Here is a 23,234-nt window from a genome sequence, read left to right as displayed (position 1 = left end):
CTGCGGAGCTCCCCCGACAGAAACGCTCCTTTCTGGTTCAAGGACCACCCCCACTCCCCACCCCAACCCAGAATCTGGAAGAGACGGAGACAGCGGTGTTCTGGACCCAACAACATCTTGTTTTGTTTGCGGACAGGGACAGAGTACACAAACATTTCTAAACTGTCAGAATGAAATCCAGGAGGGCTGCCTGAAAGGGGCGGGGGAGACAGTGTCCTGAGGTCACAGCAATGAGCTAGAGCAGCAAGGGTCCACAAAAGCCAGGGCGTTGGACGGCAGACAGGCAGGGCGCTGGCTCTTAGGAGGGGCTGGAGTCCTGGAGGGGACCTGGGGCTGAGAGCAGGGCCCCCACATCGTCTGCTGCGCGGCCCCGGAAAATCCACGGTGCTAAAATGGGGAACAGAGAGAGAAAAGAAGGAACTGCATGAGACGCCGCTCAGGCTGGGAGTCTCGCTGGCTCGCGGGCTGGCTCAGGGTCTCTGGCCGCGGAGGCTTCCTTACCAGGCCGTCCTCTCTTCTTCCACATCACTAGGGCCACCACGGCTGCTATGGGCAGCAAGATGAGCAAGCAGGCCGCCACGAGGCCACCTATGACGGCCAGGGACAGGCCTGACGCCTCTGCGGGGACAGCAGAGACGAGGGTCAGCCGGCATCAAAGGTGCCCCGGGGCCCCCAAGAGCCCTGGGCTTACCGAAGCTCACGGTGAGGGGCGTGGCCAGGGCGGGGTGCCGCACCTCGCAGCTGTAGCGGGCCTCATCCCCCCGCTGGACCTGCAGAGTGGCCTGGGAGTGGAAGGCGCCATCCCTGTTGGGCCAGGGCTCGGCTCCCTTCTCAGGCTCCGGCACTGGCTTCCCCTCCCTCAAGAAGGTCAATTTCACTTCCGGTGGGAAGAAGGAGAAGGCCTGGCACGTGAGGGTAGACTGGGCGTCCCCTGGCCCGGGGTGGCCTCCAGCTCGCACCTCGGGGGCCTCTGAGGGAAACCGAGGAAAAGCGGGCCCAAGTCAATGGCCCCCCAGGCCCCTCGGGCTCCACCCCCATCCCCTGTGGATCCCGCCCTCCTCCCCTCCTCCAGGCCGCTGCCCACATGCCTTTCCACTGGAAGTTGCCCTTGCCGTTCTGCAGGTGACTCCGCAGCTTCTCCGGGCAGGTGGTGAGCAGGAACTGGGCCTCTCTGTCAGCCCGATGGGTCTCGTTGGCCCAGTGTCTCCTCACGGCCTGGGCCCCCTCGCTATTGCCCAGCCAATCTCTGGCCACGGGGTCAAAGGTCAGGAAGTCCATCCCATCCAGGGCGAATCGAGAAGTGGGATAAGCTGAGTTGTTGGGGTTCAGCTGGCAGCCCACCAAGCCCTGAAAAGTCTGGGCCCCTGGGGGAAGCCCGATGAGGCAGTGAAGGAGGGAAGCCCCCCTCTTGCCAGGAGCCCCCTCCAGCCTGGCCCGGCCCCCCGGGCTCACCCTTGGAGAGCCTCAAGGCTTCCTGCAGCAGCCGCTCTTGGGTCTTCAGGTACCACGTCTCCTTCTCCCAAAACCAGGCTTCCTGGTGCTCCCAACGCCAGGCCCCCCACGGCTCGGCGCTGCCCCCCGAGCTGTAGGTCAGGAAGAGCTGGGGCCCCAGCCACCCCGAGGCCCAGAAGCTGGGCGTCCCCGGGGGGGCGGCCGCCACCGCGGTGAGCTGGTAGAACAAGGACGGGGTCCCTGGAGGGCCAAGCACAGAGATGAGGCAGGAGAGGAAACAAGGGGCATCGGGCTAAGGGGGAGGGAGCTGCGCCCGGAGCTTTGGGGGCCCCGCTGCCCCCCTCACCTGCACTCAGCACTCTCAGCAGGGGCAGGAACAGCGCCAGGCGGAGGGGGAGACCCTGGGGGCTAGGAGAGGCGCTCCCCATTCTGAGACCTGCAGAGAGAGACTGAGTCAGGGGGGCGGGCAGAGGCCCTCCAGGCCAGGACTCCCAGGCGTCCAGGCCCGCTCAGCTCACCCTGGCTGGGGAGTCCCGTGACTGGCCCCCACCAGTTCCTCTGCAGCATCCTGCCTCGTCCCCCTGCGCCTAGCCCACCCTGGCTGCTGCTCGGGCCTCCCCTCGCTTCCGCTCCATCCAGAGGCTGCCCCTTGTCCCACTTTTCCGGCTGGGCGGGAGGAGACTGGCGAGCCCGCCCCGGGGCAGGAGGGGGCCAGGGACAGGGCGGGACCCTGCCCTGCGGTCAGCCAATCGGCCTCCAGGAGGGGAGGGGATCCGCCCTGTCCCTGGCCACTGGGGGGTTCGCACTCACAAAAACACCCCCCCCGGGTGGGGCGAGAGCTGCCTCCTCCTCCAGGGGAGGGATTGCCGCCGCCCCAGAGGAAACACCTGCGGGGTAGAGACTGGGAAGTCCCTGCTTCCCCAAAGTGCTGGCTTGGGGTGCGGGGGCTCCTCTGGGCCCTGTGCCGGCCACGGAGAGCCCCATCAGCCGGTGAGCTGCTGCGGGTCAGGGACTGGCTGCCTTTTTCTAGCCGGTCCCGGGTGTGAGCCAGTGCCCGGCACCCCGGGCAGCGAGGGGCTGCCTAGGGACGCACTCGGGGCCTGGAAGCAGGAAGCTGTGGGTTCCGATCTGACCCCTGACACTTCCCAGCCTCCGGACTCTGGGCAAGTCACTTCACCCTGTTGGCCTCAGTTTCCTCATCTGTCAAATGAGCCGCAGAAGAAAATGGCCGACCGCTCCGGATTTGTGCCCCCAAACCCCAAAAGGAGTCAGAGAGGGCAGAGCAGCCCCAGGGAGCAACAGCTAAATGTTTTCTGGAATGGCTGAATGGCTGGGCGGCTGTTTGATTGAATTTTCTTTTGGATCCAAGCCCTTCCCTGCTCTGGCGCTCCAGGCACTTGGTGTCCCCAAGGCAAAGAATAAACAGATACCAGGGAATGTAGATGATGTGGATGTGTGGTTTTAGTCATCCTCATTATCCCAGCAGAGCTCATCTTCCCCCAACGCCTGCTGCTCTGCCAAACTTGCCTCTTCATTCTACCTCCATTTGTACCTTCGCTTCTCTGGCATCCGTCCCCAGACAGCTACACTGAGCCGTGCATAGCACTGGACTTGGAGTCAGGAAGCCCTGGGTTCAAATCTAGTGGCACACACTAAGTGGGGGATCTGGGGTGAATCTCCTAACTTCTGCCTTAACTATAAAATGAGGACAATAACAGCATCTGCCTCGTGCAGTTGTTTTGAGGATCCAATGTGCGCTTAGCCTAGTGCCTGGCACATAGTAGGTGCTTAAGAAATACCTGCTTCCTTCCTTTCCGATTAGTCTTCTCATTGGTCTCTGTGCCTCCCCCACCCTTCCCACTCCCAGAAGGCTTTTCCTCAGACACAAATGTCCCCCCTGTCTGGAGTGCTCCCTCCTCACCTCGGCCTCCCACAGACTCTTGGGTTTTCTTCAAGACTCCGAGCAAGCTGCACTTTCTTTGGTGGGAAGCCAAGGGCTGGTAGAGGCTCCTAGCTCAGCCCTTAGTCCTGCACCATCTTAGCTCCAAAGACCCAGCCAGCCTGTCCTAGAAAGACTCCAAGGGCAGGAAACTCACTACTTTTTTAATAGATGACCCAACCCAGGCAGTAGAATTTTCTTTGGTTGGTTGGTTGGGGAGGGTTTGCTTACATCAGTGGGGCTCAAAACTGCCTCTTTCCAACTTCCCCTTGTTCGCCCCGCGCACACACACAGGACAAATGGACCAATATCCTTTTTCCACCCATCAGCCCTTGAAAAAGTCCAGCTCAGCAATTATGGGCGTCCTTGGACAGTCCCACCCTTGGGCTTCTCTTCTGCAGGGTAAACGTGCCCAGTTGCTTCAAGCATTTTTCCTATTGCCTGGCTGCGTCTGCACTCCTTTGCTGTCACCCAGCTCTCAACCGTGGCTCCAAGAAGCTGTAGTGTGGCCAAGTGGCCACATCCTGGTAAGCCATCTGGTGTTGAGGGTCACCGACGGTGAGTTCAAGGATGTCTAACCGGAGCATGAAAAGACTTCCCTTGGGAGAATGGGCACGTGAGAAGGATTTCTTCCAAGAGCCTCGAAGGTAGCTGAAACAGGCTGCCCATCGCTTGGAGCTTGGCCAGACACGGACCATCCATCCACTGCAGCCCAAGCCACCACCAGCCAACTCGACTCGACTTTGTCCTGCCACTAGCCTTGGTGAGGCCAAAGACTGTGCTCAGTAGGCTTACTTCAATCCAATTTATGTGCAAGTTAAAAGGTATCCCCCCAGGGACAGCATTTGGGTTCTCTTCCACTACTAAGGACAAAAGCATACCAAGCAATACCTCCTGGACCCCAGCCTGGGCCAAAAGCATGGTGGGTGGGGGGCGGAAAGGCCGTGACAGCCTAGCTTTTCAATATCTCTCGTAAGCCACAGTGCCCAGAAATGAGTACAGTGTCCTACAGGAAGTCTACTGAGGACAGAACATTGGAGCCCAACCTTTCTCAGCTACCATGTTCTAGAATTATGTTGAGGCTGCTGTCCACTAGGACCCCAGATCTTTTTTTAATTTTTTAATATGACCTGTTCTCTAGTCTCTCTGACCTTGTACTTGGGAAAGTGGAATTTTTTTTTTACTGCTGCCAAGTGGTTTATTTTTTATTTGAAAAAAAGTCTTTATTTAATTAATTAATTTAGAATATTTTCCCATGGTTACAAGATTCATATTCTTTCCCTCCCTTTTCCTCCCCTCCCTAGGCAACGCACAATTCCACTGGGTTTTCCATGTGTCATTGATCAAGCCCTATTTCCATATTATTGATATTTGCACTAGGATGTTCATTTAGAGTCTACATCCCCAATCATATCCCCATCAACCCATGTGATTAAGGAGGTGTTTTTCTTCTGTATTTCTGCTCCCACAGTTCTTCCTCTGGATGTGGATAACATTCTTTCTCATAAGTCCCTCAAAATTGATCTGGATCATCTCATTGCTTCTAGTAGAGAAGTCCATTACATTTGATTGTACCACAGTGTATCAGTCTCTGGTTCTCCTGGTTCTGCTCCTCTCACTCTGCATCAATTCCTAGAAGTTGTTCCAGTTCACATGGAATCCCTCCAGTTCATCATTCCTTTGAGCACAATAGTATTCCATCACCAACATATACCACAATGTGTTCAGCCATTCCCCAATTGAAGGGCATCCCCTCATTTTCTAATTTTTTGCCACCACAAAGAGCGCAGCTATGAATATTCTTGTACAAGTCTTTTTCCTTATTATCTCTTTGGGGTACAATCCCAGGGCAGACAGTCTTTTATCGCCCTTTGGGCATAGTTCCAAATTGCCCTCCAGAACAGTTGGATCAATTCACAACTCCACCAGCAATGCATCAGTGTCCCAACTTTGCTACATCCCCTCCAACATTCATTACTTTCCATTGCTTGATATCATATTAGCCAATCTGCTAGGTGTGAGGTGATAGCTCAGTTATTTAGATTTGCATTTCTCTGATTATAAGATTTAGAACAGAAAGTGGAATTTTTAAAGGAAGGGGAAGACTTTAAGTTGACCAGGTTGAATTTTGATGATTCCTCTAACGTAGGTGCTCTAGCAGAGGTACAGAGTGAAACATACCCACGTCTTCTCATCCTCTATCCATGTCCTTCTGTACCAAGATTCCACCCATCATTCTGAATGACTTCCTCTTTTTCTCTGAAAGATGCTCAGGCACAAATCTGGCCTCATATTCTTCCTAACTGGGTGACCCTGAGCAAGTCACTTAATTTCGATGGCCTAGCCCTTACCCCTCTTCTGCCTTGGAACCAATACACAGTATTGAGGCTCAGATGAAGGGTAAGGGGTTTTGTAAAAAATGCGTGGACATGAATAGCAAACCTGGTCTCTCCATCAGTTATCAGTCTATGGACTTCTGGTCCATATCCTTTTCCTGGCACATACGATCCCATGGCATACATTACTATGCTATTTTCCTGTGTCATTTCTCCTTAATGATGTTTCTCCATGCTCACCCCCACCATGAACAATAATTACTGAAAAAAAATGTATAGGGTTGCCCATTCACACAGGAAAAACCAGATGAAAAATGCCTACTGTACAAACTAAGATATGTTTTTGATAGATAGTACATAGTGTTCATTTATACTTGTGAAAGGAAATTCTTGGTTCTCTTTTTCTATTCTGAGTTTACACTTGTGAAAAGCGAAACCGGTATTCTCTTTGCCTAGCTGGAGTTAAAACTTTGGTTAACACTAACTTAAGTACCTCACTAGATTGTGAAGACAAGGTTAACTCTCCTTTGTCTACCTTTTGATTGAATCAACACAAATTTGAACTAGGTGGAGGAGCTCACAAAATACTGAGTGAATTCACACCCTATCTAGTGCTAGGTGTGAAACCAGCAAGATACTTGGAGAACTCCACCCTTTTTTCTAACTCAAACAGCCAGAAACTTTCAAATTCTTTCAAGAGTTCATATAGTCAGAAAAGGAGGAGAGTTAACACCTTTAGAGGTGAGAAGTCAATCCCACAGACACTGCCCCTGGGCAGTGCTGGACAATTTGGAAACTGTGATTGAAAAGGCTGACTCCTTTCCTAGTTTCCTAAGAGAGTAGCTTCCATCTTGGAGGAGGCCACATGGTTATTCACTATTCCTGAATGAGGACTAGTATAGGTATTTTCTCTAATCTCTTTCACATTGATCTACCTTATTGTTTCCCCTCTATTTTGGTAAATAAACTTCTGACCTGAGGTATAATTTTGGCGACCATGTTATTTCATATAATTTAAGTCCAACCATTAAATTTAGCCTTTACATACTCTTATGACAGGACATAACAAAACTGGGCCCAGAACAGAATAAGAGGAAGAGAGAGCCTTTGAAAAATTACATAGTGTTTCTTGAGACAAAATAGGATGAGCCTAACACTGGAACATTTAATTTTTTAAATTCATATGGATGACATTTGCCCCTACAGCATCCTTGCCTATTGGTGAGTTCTTCCCAGATCCTCCATTTTGAGGAAGTACTCAGAATGACTATATTTCATTCTTTGAACCATCCCATTCCCTCAGCATCTCTCCATCTCCCCCTTTTAATATCATATATTCATTAAAATATAAGCTCTGAGAGTAGCTAGGTGGTTCAGTGGATAGAGAACCACGCCTGTAGGTGGAAGATCCTGTGTTCAAATAGGAGCTCAGACACTTCCTAGCTGTGTGACCCTGGGCAAGTCACTTAACTCCCATTGCCTAGCTCCTACCACTATTATCTGCCCTAGAAACAATACTGACTTTGATCCTAAGAGAGAAGATAAGGGGTTAAAAAAATACAAACCCCCTTGGAGTAAGAGACTGACTTTTGGTTTCTCCAGCACAGTCGTTTCTTGATCTCTGTCCCTTCAATGAACACTACCCCCAGAACTTGTAATAAAGAAAAACTATTCAGCAGAACTGGACCAGAGAGAGCACATCTGCTCATGTACAAAACATTCAACATTCACCCCGAGTGGAAAACACTCTCTGTGGTCAGCTTTGGTGCATTGTTTTCATTTATATAATTAAAATGGAGAAGGTACAATATAAGCTAAGTGTATATTTGGGATTGTTGCAGAAACAATAGTAGCCCATACCTGGATCCTTTTTTTAATTTTTATTTTATTTAGTCAATTTCAAACATTATTCCTTGGTTACAAAAATAATATTCTATTCCTCCCTCCCCTCCCCCCACCCTTTCCATAGCTGACAAGAAATTCCACTGGGTATTACTTGTGTCCTTGATCCGAACCTATTTCCATGTTGTTGATGTTTGCACTAGGATGTTCATTAAGATTCTATATCGCCAATCATATCCCCATTGACCCAAGTGATCAAGCAGTTGTTTTTCTTCTGTGTTTCTACTCCCACAGTTCTTTCTCTGGATGTGGACAGTGATCTTTCTAGTAGATTCCTCCAAGTTGTTCAGGATCACTGCATTGCCACTAATGGAGAAGTCCGTTACATTGGATTGTGCCACAGTGTATCCATCTCTGTGTACAAGGTTCTCCTGGTTCTGTTCCTTTCACTCTGCATCACTTCCTGGAGGTTGTTCCAGTCTCCATGGAATTCCTTCAGTTCATTATTCCTTTGAGCACAATAGTATTCCATCACCAACAGATACCACAATCTGTTCAGCCATTCCCCAATTGAAGGGCATCCCCTCATTTTCTAATTTTTTGCCACCACAAAGAGCACAGCTATGAATATTCTTGTACAAGTCTTTTTCCTTATTATCTCTTTGGGGTACAAACCCAGCAGTGCTATGGCTGGATCAAAGGGCAGAGTCTTTTATCGCCCTTTGGGCATAGTTCCAAATTGCCCTCCAGAATGGTTGGGTCAATTCACAGCTCCACCAGCAATGCATCAGTGTCCCTACATTGCCACAAGCCCTCCAGCATTCATGACTTTCCATTACTGTCATGTTAGCCAATCTGCTAGGTGTGAGGTGATACCTCAGAGTTGTTTTGATTTGCATTTCTCTGATTACAAGAGATTTTGAACATTTTTTCATGTGCTTATTAATGGTTTTGATTTCTTTAACTGAAAATTGCCTATTCCTGTCCCTTGCCCATTTATCAACTGGGGAATGGCTTGATTTTTTGTACAACTGATTTAGCTCTTTATAAATTGGAGTAATTAGACCTTTGTCAGAGGTTTTTGTTATGAAGATTGTTTCCCAATTTGTTGCTTCCCTTCTAATTTTGGTTGCATTGGTTTTGTTTGTACAAAAACTTTTTAATTTGATGTAATCAAAATTATTTATTTTACATTTTGTGATTTTTTTCTAACTCTTATTTGGTTTTAAAATCTTTCCTTTCCCAAAGGTCTGACATTTATACTATTCTGTGTTATCCTAATTTACTTATAGTTTCCTTCTTTATGTTCAAGTCATTCACCCATTCTGAGTTTATCTTGGTGTAGGGTGTGAGATGTTGATCTAAACCTAGTCTCTCCCATACTGTCTTCCAATTTTCCCAAATAGTGGATTTTGGTCCCAAAAGCTGGGATCCTTGGGCTTATCATAGACTGTCTTGCTGAGGTCACTTACCCCAAGTCCATTCCACTGATCCTCCTTTCTGTCTCATAGCCAGTACCAAATTGTTTTGATGACCACTACTTTATAGTTTAAGATCTGGGACTGCAAGGCCACCTTCCTTCACATTTTTTTTCATTTTTCCCTGGATATCCTTAATCTTTTGTTCTTCAAAATGAACTTTGTTATGGTTTTTTCTAATTCAGTAAAAAAGTTTTTTGGCAGTTCGATGGGTATGGCACTAAATAAGTAAATAAGTTTGGGTAGGACCTAGATCCTTTCTGTAACCTACTGCTTGGCAGGCTGTCACTTAATTAATTATCCAGCAAGGGAGTAGGATATCATTTACCCACCAGGTGGTGCTATACTCAAGCCACAAGCCTAGGAGTTTCATCAGACATCCTATGGGTTTGTATGGGCTTTCTCAATGGCTATATTATCTCTACTGCATAAAGATCTTGCCTGCTAACTCATAGGCTGGTTTCTCCAAAGCAGTCTTTCTCCAAAGCTTTCTCCAAAGCAGTCTACTGCTTTGGACTCCTGGAGTGACCTGACTGGATTCAAAATTACAAGTAGAGGAAAGGAAATGGAACATCACTCTAAAAGATGGGAATCAGTGATAGTCTCTCGGTGATCGAGAATGACTATTGTCTTTGTGCAGTTTCATCTACGGTGTACCCTCATGTGGCTTTGGAGTCCAAAGGCTGAGGCGCAAATTTTGTGGCACATGGGGCATGGAACTCCAGTTGTTACGGGAGGTGCGGTTGTGGACTGGTGTCGCGTTCACGCGCAGCAGCAAGACGTCGATGTCGCTCATCTTCAAAGGTGGTGGTGGCATGATTAATGTGGGTTCGCCAGCTGCTTCTGTCAGAGGCAGCGAGTTCTAGTTGCTTTGGTGTAATGCCAGCCCACTTCAAGTTGGACTTTAGCTGATCCTTGAATCTGTTCTTTGGTCGGCCTTGTTTCCTGAGTCCAGCTGACAGTTCACCATAGAATACCTGTCTTGGTATTCGCTGTGGGTCCATGCGGATGACGTGTCCAGACCATTGTAGCTGGGTTTTGAGGACCATTACTTTGATGCTGGTGGAGTTGGCTCTGTCGAGGACTTCCTGATTGGTGATTCGGTCCTGCCATTGGATCCTCATGATTGACCGGAGGGAGCGTTGGTAGAATTGCTCCAGCTGTTTCATGTGCTTCCGGTACAGTGTCCATGTCCAAGGTTGTGACCTTACAGGAGCAAGCTGAGGACCATTGTGGTATACACTTTGAGCTTCGTCACAGTGCTTACACCTCTGTGTTGGAGGACTTTGCAGTACAGCTGCCCGAGTGCTTGGCTGGCCTTTTGGATCCTGGCATTGATCTCGTGGTCTAGGGACCCGTCGTTGGCGATGGTGCTTCCCAGGTACTTAAAAGTGTTGACATTAGAAAGCTGCATGCTGTCGATTGTAATGCATGGCTGGTTCGTTGGCCTCCCTGGTGTAGGTTGGAACAGCACCTCTGTTTTGCTGAGGCTGATAGTCAGGCCAAAGAGTTTTGTTGTGGTGGAGAACCTGTCCACAATGGTTTGGAGATGATTTTCTTGATGGGCCATGAGAGCACAGTCATCTGCGAAGAGAGCTTCCAGGATGAGTCTCTCTGTTGTCTTTGTTTTTGCAGTCAGGCGGCGAAGGTCAACTAGTGAGCCATCCAGTCGGTATTTGATATAGATGCCCAGGTATAGATCCATCACAGCATGTCGTAATACTTGGGTGAAAAATAGGTTGAATAGAACCGGAGCGAGGACACAGACTTGTTTCACGCCATTGGAGATGTTGAAGTGATTGGAAGTCTCTCCACCAGATAGGACTTCCCCTGTCATGTCGACATGAAAGAGCTGGATCAGTTTGACAAATTTTGCTGGGCAACCGAGCTTGCTGAGGATCACCCACAATGCGTCCCTGTTCACTGTGTCGAATGCCTTTGTCAGGTCTATGAAGACAATGTAGAGACTCAGGTTCTGCTCAAGGCATTTTTCCTGCATTTGCCTCACTGTGAAGACCATGTCCATGATGCTGTGATCTGGTCGGAAGCCACATTGTGATTCAGGCCTTTGTTCTTGTATAGGGCTACAATGGAGGCATTTCTGAGTTCTGGGGGCATGTTTTCCTCTTCCCATATGCTGGTCAGCACTATGTGGAATGCCTGGAGTGCCTTTCCATCTAAGGCCTTGTACACCTCGGTTGGGATCCCGTCTTTACCGGGTGCCTTGCCTGAACTCCTTTGTTCAATGGCTTTTTGGACTTCCTCTATTGAAGGAGGGACATCAAGTTGTTCAATGGTGCGGTTTTGGGGGATCTGGTCAAGGGCGCTTTGGTCGACTGAAGAGGGTCGGTTGAGAAGCTGACTGAAGCGTTCTTTCCACCTGTTGCTGATGCCTTTTTTAACTTTTATGAGTGTGTCACCATCAGAGGATAGCAAGGGAGCAGTGGTGGGTTTTAATGGCCCATAGACAGTCTTGAGGGCACTGAAAAATTGTTTGTAGTTTTTCATATCAGCAAACTGCTGGATTTCTTCTGCCTCTTTTTCCCACCATCGGTCTTGCATCTTCCTGATCTCACACTGCGCCGTGGCTTGGAGAGACTTGAATCTGTCCTTTTTAGGAGCAGAGTTTGGGTTATTTTACCACTCCATAAAGGCTTTGTTCTTCTTGCTCAATAGGTCTTCAATAGCAGTGTTGTTCTCGTCGAACCAGTCCTGGTGGTTGCGTTGTTTTGGGCCTAGGACTGCCTTTGATGTTTCCTTCACTGCGTCTCTGAACTGGTTCCTTTTCTCGATTGAGCTTCCAGTGAGTGGTTCCTTGGCAGACAGCTTGTCATCCAGGCAGGACTGGAGTGTTTGCAAATAAGATGGATCTCTAAGATGACTCAAGTTGTAAAATGTGCGAACTGTCTGGGCTCATTTTGGATGGCGAGGCGCAATGCGCATTTGAAGAGTCACTCTAGCCAATCGGTGGTCTGTCCAGCATTCAGCTCCTCTCATGGCTCTGGTGATCTGTACATCCTGGATGTCTCGCCGGCATACAATGATGTAGTCAATGAGATGCCACTGTTTTGATCTTGGGTGCATCCACGTTGTTTTATATTTGTTCGCCATTCTGAACACAGTGTTTGTGATGGTGAGTTTGAACTCTGAGCATTTGCTGAGTAGCAGTTGTTCATTTTGCCCACACCGTGTTTGCTGAGCACTCCTTTCCATCTTTCATGGTCCTGGCCAACGTGGGCTTTGAAGTCTCCCAGTAGTATCAGCTTGTCATTTGTGGGCACTGAGTGCAGGATGGCACTCAGGTCAGAGTAGAACTGCTCAGTGGTCTCCTCTGTGCTGGTCAGTGTTGGGGCATATGCGCTGATGATTGTGGCATACCAGTCTTTGCTGAGAGGCAAACGGATCTTCATGAGCCTCTCGCTGATGCCCACAGGCAAGTCTGGCAGCTGTTTGAGCAAACTGGTCTTGATAGCCAGACCAACACTGTGGATTCTGTCTTCATTTGAGGCTCTACCTTTCCAGAAGAAGGTGTATCCAGTGGTGGGTTCACTGAGTGATCCCTCTTCTGGTAAGCGTGTTTCGCTTAGGGCTGCGATGTCGATGTTATATCGCTCCAGTTCTTTACCGATTAGAGTTGTTCTTCTCTCAGGTCTTGGGGTATTCTCTCTGTCAAGTAATGTCCTGATGTTCCATGCTCCCAATAGGAGTTTCTTTGTATTTTTTCTTTGATTACGACCACTTAAAGGGGATGACCTGCCAGCTGCGGTGTGCTGACCGGGTGTTTGTAGGGCAGGCAATGTTTGGGACACCTTTTCTAGTCCCCTCCCTTGATTAGGGTGAGCAGTGCTGTCCTAGAGAGGGCTGCTCAGTCGCCCCGGATGCTGCCGAACGTCCCTGCTGCCCACAGGGCCGAGGGACCACTGGTCCATGGGCCGCCTATGTGCAGGATCGTGACTACAACTGCCAGTGGTCACCTTCACCTGTTGCGTCGCCCCTCTCCCATCACTGTAAGTCTTGAAGAGGGTGGACGGGGTCAGGATAGATGAGTGTGCAGAAAGATACTTGTGCGTGAAGGAGATTTAAGTGGAAAAGTCGATGCACAGAGACAGTCCCACTCTCTCAGCGTTGGAAGCCTTGGTCCAGTGGCACGAAAAATTGTTACGTCTAGAGACTTCCTCAGCTGCATTGGATGGCTGTGTTGTCCTTTGTGCTCCAACACGCCCTAAGCACTCCACAGTGCTTTGCTGCGTCGCCATCTCAGCTGTTGAACCTTCTTATTGGTTTCTTCTGTCTGTTCCACCAAAGCAGTCTTTACATGCTGGGTGAGCAAAGCCCTGGCTCACCGGGGGTCGATGACCCGATGGCTACCCTCATAAGGTTTGGCTGGCCTGTCGAAGCCTTTGCCCGAGGTGTGGCTGCTGCCGCATACTAGCAGCTACTGGGAGCCACAAGTGAGAGCTGGGTGTCAGGTGGGGGTCAGAGGCTGGAGAGTTGCCCTAGGAGGGCATGACAAGCCCTCCATACCAGAGATATTACCCCTCCCTGAGCACCCCATACACCCCATATCAACAAAACTGTCATTATCTCTGCCCTCCCTGCACATTTGGGAACTCTTGTGCTCTCAACCACAAGTTCTAATAGAAAAAGTATTGATTCTCAAGTCAGAAGATATGGGTCCAAATCCTGACTTTGCCACTTACTAGCAGTATGACCTTGGAGAAGTCTTTAGCAGATAAACAAGCATTTATTAAGTGCCAGCCACTGGACTTGGCACTAGGTATTGTGACAAGAAAATCACTTTTAAAAGACTGATATATAATAATTTAAGGTCACCAAGGAATTAAGCTATGTAATTCCTAAATGAAAACTCAAGTCAGCAGTCAACCTTTTATGGAGTTTAATTACAAACAGGAGGAAGAAAGGTATTAGAGAGAGAGAGAGAGAGAGAGAGAGAGAGAGAGAGACAGAGAGAGAGACAGAGAGAGAGAGAGAGAGACAGAGAGAGACAGAGACAGAGAGAGACAGAGACAGAGACAGAGAGAGAGAGGGAGAGAGAAAGGGGAGAGAAGGGAATAGGGCTTAAATACCCCTTCTGTTTAGGCTGGGCCAAAAGGCCCAAGCCCTTAGATAGCTGGGGCAAAGAAAAGAGATCACTCCCTATTACTCATGTGACCAAAATGAAGAAACAGTCTCAGCGGCCCCCACCTCCAGCTTCCTTCAGAGCAAGCTTCTCAGAGCACCTCTCCAACCACTCAGAGCCAAAACTCTCCAACCCCCTCCCAGTCCTCAGACCCCTCTCTCTTTAAGGAAACCATCCAAGTTCCCTCCCCTCAGTTCTCACATCTACCAATCACTGTCCATCAATTTCCCTGTGCCAATGGTGGCTCTAGCTTAACCCAGGACCGCCCAGAGGTCTGTGGCTTTGCACATGTCTGTTGAAGGTCATATTCTCAAATAATTAAATTTTGATCTATGCTGCAGCCCTTCCTAAATCCTGTTAGGACTGAGTGGGGTGGAAATTGTATTTTCCAAGACCTGATTCTGTCATTCCAAGTATCTCTATTGTATCAATTCTAAAATCAATCATGACTCAAAGAAATTCCTGTTCTATGCTTAAGCATAGGTCAAAGCCCTTTCCATTGTTCAGCAAAAGGTTTCTGTCCTAAAGTAATCTGAAGAAGGGAAGAGAAGGAACCTCCCATGCCAATGGGGTTCCCATTCCAATAGACTATCAGTAAGAAATTTTCCAAGTATGAAATATCCCAATGGTGAAATTTCCAACATTTATAAGTCTAAGAAATTTTAAGGTTTACAGTATACACATGCAAGCAAAAAGAAAAAGGTCCTTGCCCTCAAGGAGCTTACATTCTAAAGGGGCAAGATAAAACACAGGGAGAGTCATAACGAGGGGGTGAGTAAAGACATCCATAGGGTAGTAAAGTGTAGCCATTCAGCAGCATGACTGGGAGGGAAATGAAGGTGAACCTGGGTTGGAACTGGGTCTGACCTTAGTTCCTGGACTCTATGGTCCCTTGTAGCATCCCTGCTTCCTTGTCCCTCCGTGATGAGATTCAGAAAATGAACTTTGGCGTGGCTACCTGCTTTACTGAAGCACAGTAGAGGGATGATGGAGGAAGGGGCTATGACCCAGGAAGCCTTACATGAACAAAAACCCAAGGAAAGGCTTTTGTGGTGGCATCCCGCCCAGATTGACACTGTCTGCAATCGAAGGGGCCTGGCCTTTGGAATGGGTCTTCCAGCCCAATCCAAGCCATTTTCTGGGGAAAGCTAGTTGGTCACCTGATCCCATCTGCAGGGTCTTAATAATAATCAAAAGAGAGGGGAAAGAAAAAAGGTTCTTTCAGTCCAGTGAGCAGAGCAAAGAGAGCCAGACTCACACCTGGGGCACTTTACCCAAAGCACCAGCTCCGAAAAAGAGCCCCGCAGTGGGGGCGCAGCCAGATTGATCTCCTGAGCCTCCATACCTCCCATGAGGTCGGAACGTGAACGGATGCTGGGAATGTAGCCCCAGCTCTGAGGTCCCCAGAGCCCCGGTCTTCGGGGTCCTTCCCCCTTCCCACTTCACTGTGTGGCCGCCAACCCAGCAGTGGCATGGGAGAAAGGGCCAAAATGCAGTCTGTTGGAGAGGAGGACCCCGTCGTGGTTCCCCACCCACCCTCTGCTCCTCCACTCTTTCCAGCTTGCTCTGCTTCAGGCCCAGCAGTATTCTCCGGCTTGGCTCGTCTGAATTCCTCCTCTCCTCTCCTGACCACCAACCATCTCAGAGGAGGAGGGAGACAGCCTGGGACCTCGGCCTGGGCTGCTGTGACCTGGGAAAGCCAAAGACCCCTCGGGCAAGCAGAACTGGGAGAGTCGGGGCACGGGGTGGGGAAGTGCCTCCCAGGAGTCTGCCTGCACTCCAGAATCACAGCTTATGGGGGCAGCTGGGTGGCTCAGTGATGGAGAGGCAGGCCTAGAGAGGGAGGTCCTGGGTTCAAATCTGAACTCAGACACTTCCCAGCTGTGTGACCCTGGGCAAGTCACTTAACCCCCATTGCCTAGCCCTTTCCACCCTTCTGCCTTGGAACTTGATACACAGGATTGATTCTAAGATGGGATGTAAAGGATGTACTTTGTTTTGCTATCACATTAATGTCTAAATCAGACAGTCTGCCACCCTCCCCCTAACCACTGAGCTACCCCCTTGCAACAGAGTAAAAGAGGGGAAAAAAGGCACTTCAACAAAACTAATTAACCTCCAGGTGTGACAGCCACCCACACCCATAGTCCTTTGCTTCTGCCCGCCCTTACTTCTTTCTTGGCTGCTATTTTCTTAGCGCATTCACTTCTGGTTTCTGGGGATACTTCCTCCCCCCTTGACGCTGGGGCAGGCTGCCTTCTGGCTCTGCCCCTCCCTCCTTCTCAGTTCCATCACCTTCATGGACCAGATCTATTCCATCATTTCCTGGGGCTGGGCAGCTCCCTGGCTTTCATTTCTGATACCACATTGGGTGGTCCGCAGGGCCTTTCTGCCCTTACTCTCTTATACATGGCTAGTCAAGTCAGGCTTATGGGAAATTTAGTTATTTTTAGTTATTTTAGAAGCTGCTGGGTATTGATGTAGAAAAAGTGCCAGGTCTGGAGTCAGGAAGACCCAAGTTCAAATCCAGATATGGGCATCTGCTGACTATGTGACCTTGGGCAAGTTGCTTCTCCTCTGCCTCAGTTTCCTCATCTGTAAAATGCAGATAATAGCAGCATCTACCTCAAAGGATTCTTGTAAGGGTCTCCAGAGATAATAAGTGTAAAGCACTCAGCACAGTGCCTGGTACAAAGTAAGTACTACAGGCAGCTGGGTAGTGCAGTGGATAGAGCACTGAGCCTGGAGTTCAGACACTTCCTGGACAAATCATTTCACCGTTTGCCTCCTTCCTTCCTTCTGTCCAAAGTCAGGGGGGGTCACCAAATGGCGGTCAGCTTGGCGCCCATGAAGCCACGGCCCTCACCTCTCTCCTTGGATCCACCCGCCCCCTTGCCAGCTGGGCATCTCTGCCCTTCCTGAGCTCTCCAGTTCCCGTCCTGGCACTGCGGGGGAAGCAAGGGACGGCGAGCGCCTCACCACTGGCTGGTGGAAGGAGGTCCCTAAGCAGACCTGACTTCTCCAGTGAGGATGACAGCCTCCACTAGAGCATCAATCATGGCTTTTTGTCCTCAAAACCACTCCAGGGAGGCAGATGCTAGTAGCATCTCCCCCAGCTAGGTCCAACAGAGATAGAACAAAGCTCTGTGATTCCAGGCAAGTCTCAATCCTGTTTGCCTCAGTTTCCACATCTATAAAATGGAGGAAATGACAACCCACTCCAGTACCTATGCCAAGAAAACCCCAAAATGGGGACCTGAAGTAGGACGCAACCTTTGGGTTCCAGCCCATGCCCACTTTCTGCCACCCAAGGTCTGTGGGGAGGGCAGAGGAAGGGCATGCAGGCTGTGCCAGGCGCTGGGCAAAGAGGGCACCACAGGGTGCTAGAGAACTAAGGCCCTTTGGGGACAGGTGAAAAGGGGCTCTGAGCAGTTAAGAGACCAGAGTTGGGGGTGAGCAGTGGGGATGGAGAGCTCTGCTCAATGCCCCACTCAGGAGGGCGAGGAGGCTGGCCAGCCAAGTCAGATCCACTTTCTCCGAGACTCCTCAGGGTCTTCTGTCCCAAAGGTCTCCCTTCTTCGGGCCTCTCTGGTCAAGGCGGCCCCAAGGGTGGGGTCCTCCCACCCCCCCCTGCATCCTGAGCTGTTTTGGGGAGGTGGAGGGCGGGGTGTGGGCCAGGAGCACTTCCTGTGGCTCCCCAGGCTTTGATGTGGCCCCTCAGCTTCCTCTCACAGGAACCTGCCACACCCCCACCCTGGGCGGGGGTGGCAACGGATTGGTGTGGGGGGACCAGCTTAAAGGTGCTCCCGGGCCAGCAGCAGCAGGAACCCAGCCTGCCTCTGCCCAATCCCTCCGGGGCCCCTTCTCCCAACCCTTGTACCAGAGTCCATCAGAGACCCGGTACGGGCTGTGGGGGACGGGGAGTCGGGGCTGAGCCACCCGACCCAGGTCCTGTGATGCCACCTGCTCTGCCAGCATCCACCCTGAACATCTCTCTTCGTGGGCCCCTCCTGGTCTGCAGGCACCCAAACACGGCCTGTCCCGGCTGCTGTGAGATGGGGCTTTGGGGGGGGGGGGGGAAGACCCAGCCTGGGCCCTTGTGTCCCCAGATTCCCACCCATCAGGGTGGCCAGAGGGTTGGAGGGTTGGTTCCCAGGGGAAGCCACCTATCTGTCCTACCCCAGGGAACCTCAGGCATCCTGCAGGCAGAGCAGAGCCAGGAAGCCCCTCAGGGGTGGTGAGGGGGCAGACAAGCAGGGATGGGGGGGGGGGGGGGGTGTCCCAGGGCCTGGGGGGGTTCCACACAGCACACAGACACCGTGGCTAGGGGGTAGATGTCTTTATTAGCAGAATGGTGGGTCAGGGCACAATCAGTGCCCATGTGCCCACCCGCCTGCCAAGGGGAAGGGCTCAGAACTTCTGGAACTGCTTCTTGGTCCCTGCTGCCTTGGTGACCTTCAGCACGTTGAACCTCACAGTCTTGCTGAGAGGCCGGCACTCGCCCACAGTGACAATGTCTCCAATCTGGACGTCTCTGGGGGCACAGACAGAGGCTGGTCAGCAGGGACCCTCCCTCACTCAGAGATGGTGCCCGATTCCCTTCATCCCAGCAAAAGGGGAACTGAGGCTGAGAGAGAAAGGAAGCTCCGGGGGACAAACACTGTGGTGACCTCTTTTCTAGAATAACCTGGGTAGATCAAGCCCAGGAAAAGAAATGACGGTACAGCCACACTCATTTAGTCAGGGCAGGATTAGAACCCAGAGCACCCAGCTAGTGACCCAGAGGGCTGAACCTGGGGAAAGAGTTTCTGAAAGAAAACCTTGTATTTCATCCCCCTACCCAGGTGCTGGTGTGACCTTGGACCAGTCCAGCCCCTCCCCCAAAGCCTCACCTTGTGTTGGCTCCAAGGCAGAATAGCATTAAAGACTAGGCAGTGGGGGTAAAGGGATTAAGTGACATGCCGAGGAGAAGTGTCTGGGATTACATTTGAACCCAAGACCTCTGCCTTAGCTCTCATTCCTGTCAAACTAGCCTGGCTGTCCCCACGGAGCTTCTCCAGCCCCCACACCTTTGTACAATGCTGACACACTCGGCCCAGGAATCCCTGGCTTGTCCCGGAGCTCAGCTCTTACCGGAAGCAGGGGGACAGGTGCACGGACATGTTCTTGTGTCGCTTCTCGAAGCGGTTGTACTTGCGAATGTAGTGCAGGTAGTCTCGGCGGATGACGATGGTCCTCTGCATCTTCATCTTGGTGACCACACCTGGGGGGAGGGGAGAGATGAAGGGGGGCGGCGGGATGGGGCGGGCCTGGGCAGCTGCCCCCTCCCCCTCACTTCCCCCACTCACCAGACAGGATCCTGCCGCGGATGGACACGTTCCCGGTGAAGGGGCACTTCTTGTCGATGTAGGTGCCCTCGATGGCCTGGGGGAAAAGGGGGGGCGGATTAGCATGGGGAGGGGAGAGGGGGCGGGGGGGATCAGCCCGGGAAGGGGGCCCTCACCTCCTTGGGTGTCTTGAAGCCCAGACCGATGTTCTTGTAGTAGCGGGGCAGCTTCTCCTTGGCCGTGTCCCCCAACAGCACCCGCTTCTTGTTCTGGAAGATGGTCGGCTGCTTCTGGTAGGCACGCTCTGTCTGCGGGGTGGAAAAGCACACCTGGGGACTCAGCCGCGGGGCACACTTACGAGGTAGTAGGCTCTGTCCGCGGACGCGGCTCCGGGAACAGAGACCGACCCCATTCCCGACTCCCGGGGACCCCGCTGCCACGTGTGTGTATGTGTGGGGCGGCTAAGCAGCTTCCTTCACCCCCGAGCTCCGAGCCCACGCATGCGCGTACCTGAATGTCCGCCATGGCGCCGCTCCGATCGGCTTTCACTCTCCTCACTCAGGCGGCAGGACTGGAAAAGGCCGGAAAAACGCAACCAGGGGCTCCTTAAACACGAGGCGAGGGCCGCGCAGGAAGTGACGCGCTGCGCCGGCGCCGGTGGGCGGAGACCAAAAGTAGCGCCGGGCTGGACTTCCGGGCAGGAGCGGGAAGGGAAGGGGCATCACGTGGGCGGGACTTCCGGCGAGACGCAGGCCCTCCGCCAATCAGGGCACGACCGTCTTGAAACGTACCAGTGGCTGCTACGATGGGGACTTCAGCACAAGGTGTCTCTTGGGCTGGGAGAAGAAAAGGAAAGGGGCCACAAAGTACGCCGACGGACATAAACTTGTCCCTTTTTACAGATAAGGAGGCCGATGCAGAAATTGAGTGACCTGCCTAGGGTCCCAGCTGGGATGGGTCTGATCCGGTTTTGAACTCGGGTCTTTTTGCCTGGGCAGCTAAATTAAAAGCCAGGCTCTGGGTTCAAATTCAGCTGCCCTCATGATTGGGGTGTGTGTGGGGGGTCTGATAGTGGTGCCTGGCGGTAGGCATGTGATCCGGGAGTCCTTGTTTACTTCCCAGAGAGTATGGGCAGGGAGAAGACAGCAGGGACACCCCTGGGCTGGCGCTGCCCCTCAGGAAAGCCCCCGGGTTCAAATTCAGGCTCTGATAGTGCTTAGCTCTGTGACCCAGATCTACTCATGGAACCTCCCACAACCTTATCTGTAAAATGGGGTAGCAATAGCGCGGGCCTCCCCGGGAAGTTAGGAGGATCCCATGAGATTAACCTGGAAAGCTACACCACCTCTTGCCTACCCCGCCCCTTACAGCCGGTACTTCTCACCCTCCCTCAGTCCCGAAGCCAAAGCCCTGCGGCATCGCCCCTCTGGTGTGCTTCACCCCGGCACATCCTCTGCACCCCTCCCCACCTAGTCTATGGCCATCGCTGCCGGGAGTCTACCTGCCGCTGGCCCCCCCCCCCCCCCCGAACCTTTATAGCAGATCCGATGGCTGCCCCCCCCCACTAAACTCTAGTGGATCCCCATGGCCCCCATCCGCTGCCCCACAGGCGCCTCACTGCCTGTACCTCTTCTAACCCATACCTTCTACTTGAAGAGAGAAGAGCGCTAAGGGCTGGGCAAAGGAGGAGCAAGTGACTTGCCCAGAGTTCCACAGCTACAAGATCTGAGGAGCACTCTTGGATCGGAGCTCCTCTGCCTCGGAGCCTTCCCTATGCAGTCCCCCGTGCCCCGAGAGCTCTCCCTCATCTCCTCGGCCCCCAGCTTTCCTGGCCTCTCTCAAGTTACCCCCCAGAAAACTACTTTGTACTGGAAGCCCTTAGCAAGCCCTCTGCATGCTGGGGTCTTCCCAGGGTTCATCATTCACCCTGTTCATAGCTTGTTTGTCCCCTAGACTGGGAACTCCTTGAGGCCAGGATCTGCCTTTTGCCCCTCTGTATCCCTAGCACTTAGCTAGGTGCCTGGCACAGAGGTGCAGCTCAATAAACGTTTCTGGAGTGACAAGAGCAGCCTGTGTTAGTGAATGCTGGGAGCCTCTGAAAGGCCCTGCCATGCCTGGATGAGGAGTTCCAACTGCTGGCTGAAGTCAGACTGCAAAAAGCTGAGAAACGAGTGAGGGGAAATGGAGGCAGGAGGCAGAGCTTTCAGTGGTCACAGGCTCTGAAAGGTAGGAGCTAGTTTTATTGACAGAGGGGAAGGTTCCAGTAGCCAGGGAGAAAATTGAGAACCAGTCACTCGCCCTCCTCCTCCTCCAGACCCTGGCTCAGTCTTTCTATCCAGCTCATGCTGGGAGGCAAACCAACCAAACTGCTGCTCCCTCAAACTCCCCAGCCTCTGACCCTCCATATAGCTCTCTAGCACACTTCCTTTGGGTCCTCATCGAGGTTCCAAATTCCTCCCCGTTGACATTCAAACCGGTTACCCCTCTGTCCTGTGGCCAGCACGGCTATAAATGCCCACTTCTGTAACAGAAAGCTCTTCAGCAGCAGCTCCCTGTCCCTTCCCGTCTCTGAACCTTCTCCCCCTTTCCCAATCTCAGACTGGCTGGCCCACCTCCAGCCTCCCAGCCACCACTCTCCATCTGCTCTCCACATTTTCTTCTCCCACTCATCACCTCCTGAACCCCAGCTACTAACTTCAACTCTGGAAACCAGACTTCATTTGACAGTTAAAAAACTGAGGCAAAATTAATGACAGCAAGCAGAAGTCAGATTTGAAATTATAAATATTCCGGAGCCCAAGCAATGCAACCTAGTCATAAGTTACCCATACTGTCAATGAGGGCCAAGTGTCAGTCCCTTCCCTCTCTCCATGATGTGCCCAACCCTTTTCTATGCAGATTGATGGATCCAGCCCCTTCCTCACCTCAGCCTGCCACCCAGTGCTAGTTCAGGGCTTGTAACTCCAGGGATCCCCCCCCCATATGGATGCCATTGCAGTGAGGGGCCCAAAGCAGAACACAATCAGTTGCCTCAGGGTCACTCCCCTCTCCCTATGCCTTCTGCCAGTACAGTAACTCCTTCCCTCAGATTTCTTGTCACCAGAGGTCCTTCCCCTTAAATATCTATGGAACCCTCAGCCCGAACCAACTCTAGACTCCTGGTTGGCCACCTTTCTGCCCTCTGACCATCTCTCTGGACTCCCTACTTCCAGAATAAAATGACACGGACCTGCTGGGTTCTTTAAAGGGAAGACTACCTTCCCAATTCCACTTGCCAGTGGCTTCCCAAGTACTTGTTTTCCTTCCCTTTTGAAGGCAGACTAAGGGAGTGCTTCATGTTTGTACCCTACAGCTGGGATAGCACCAGGGAAGGGGCTCACATGGTGCCAGTAGGAAGGGCAGGGTGGGCCTTGTTAAAGGGTCAGCCTGGGAAGGCAGCTAAGAGAAGGCCCAGAGCACCATGAGCCAGCTTCCAGGAGTGGGCAAATGAGCAGGGACACTCTGGGGCCAGAAAGGGGAGGATGAGGATTCCAGAGATCAGGCAGCAGATTTTGTGGAAACCAAGTCTGATAAGGAATTTACAGTGAACTAGGGCTTTTGAAGACCCATGAGGAGGAAACGGGCAACACTGGGCCTTTTTAACCAAAGTATGCTTTAGAAGATTCAACGTTTTATTTATTAAGCACCTAGGCTGTAGGTACAAAGCAGCACCATAAAACA

General features: G+C 51.6%; 2 protein-coding genes and 1 non-coding gene across 5 annotated transcripts; 1 reads left to right on the top strand and 2 right to left on the bottom strand.

Annotated features, from left to right (window-relative positions):
• Nucleotides 1-98: 98 nt before the first annotated feature.
• On the bottom strand, nucleotides 99-3,520 carry FCGRT (Fc gamma receptor and transporter). Of its 3 annotated transcripts, none has more exons than XM_007492664.3 (7): nucleotides 3,374-3,520; nucleotides 1,799-1,888; nucleotides 1,453-1,692; nucleotides 1,089-1,364; nucleotides 692-970; nucleotides 502-618; nucleotides 99-387 (listed from the first exon to the last, which is right to left on the bottom strand). In XM_007492664.3, exons 2-7 carry the CDS (start codon nucleotides 1,878-1,880, stop codon nucleotides 299-301), a joined length of 1,083 nt encoding a protein of 360 aa, XP_007492726.1. In that variant the 5' UTR covers nucleotides 1,881-1,888; nucleotides 3,374-3,520; the 3' UTR covers nucleotides 99-298. The 3 variants fall into 3 exon arrangements, with proteins under 3 accessions (XP_007492726.1, XP_007492725.1, XP_007492728.1); XM_007492663.3 differs by lacking the exon at nucleotides 3,374-3,520 and adding an exon at nucleotides 1,971-2,146; XM_007492666.3 differs by lacking the exons at nucleotides 502-618; nucleotides 3,374-3,520 and adding an exon at nucleotides 1,971-2,147.
• Nucleotides 3,521-18,050: 14,530 nt separating this feature from the next.
• On the top strand, nucleotides 18,051-18,119 carry MIR150 (microRNA mir-150). Its single transcript, NR_034979.1, has one exon. It is a non-coding gene; the product is annotated as a microRNA mir-150 (primary transcript).
• Nucleotides 18,120-18,511: 392 nt separating this feature from the next.
• RPS11 (ribosomal protein S11) lies at nucleotides 18,512-20,165 on the bottom strand. The gene is made up of 5 exons (XM_001363101.4): nucleotides 20,025-20,165; nucleotides 19,691-19,822; nucleotides 19,536-19,611; nucleotides 19,321-19,450; nucleotides 18,512-18,721 (listed from the first exon to the last, which is right to left on the bottom strand). Exons 1-5 carry the CDS (start codon nucleotides 20,037-20,039, stop codon nucleotides 18,598-18,600), a joined length of 477 nt encoding a protein of 158 aa, XP_001363138.1. The 5' UTR covers nucleotides 20,040-20,165; the 3' UTR covers nucleotides 18,512-18,597.
• Nucleotides 20,166-23,234: the final 3,069 nt, after the last annotated feature.

This window comes from Monodelphis domestica, chromosome 4 (assembly GCF_027887165.1).
Source record: "Monodelphis domestica isolate mMonDom1 chromosome 4, mMonDom1.pri, whole genome shotgun sequence".
Lineage (NCBI taxonomy): Eukaryota > Metazoa > Chordata > Mammalia > Didelphimorphia > Didelphidae > Monodelphis > Monodelphis domestica.
The sequence above is the reverse complement of the archived record's forward strand: the minus strand, read 5'-3'. Positions and strand labels throughout refer to the sequence as shown.

Bases quoted from the DNA above. Each gene is read 5' to 3' on its own strand.
- FCGRT (XM_007492663.3), bottom strand. From the start codon at position 2,019: ATGCTGCAGAGGAACTGGTGGGGGCCAGTCACGGGACTCCCCAGCCAG. The intron at 1,889-1,970 runs GTGAGCTGAGCG...CTCTCTCTGCAG, and splicing joins CACGGGACTCCCCAGCCAGG to GTCTCAGAATGGGGAGCGCC. The intron at 1,693-1,798 runs GTGAGGGGGGCA...TTGGCCCTCCAG, and splicing joins GCTGAGAGTGCTGAGTGCAG to GGACCCCGTCCTTGTTCTAC.
- RPS11 (XM_001363101.4), bottom strand. The intron at 19,612-19,690 runs GTGAGGGCCCCC...CTTTTCCCCCAG, and splicing joins GCTTCAAGACACCCAAGGAG to GCCATCGAGGGCACCTACAT. The intron at 18,722-19,320 runs GTAAGAGCTGAG...CTGTGCCCCCAG, and splicing joins CACCTGTCCCCCTGCTTCCG to AGACGTCCAGATTGGAGACA.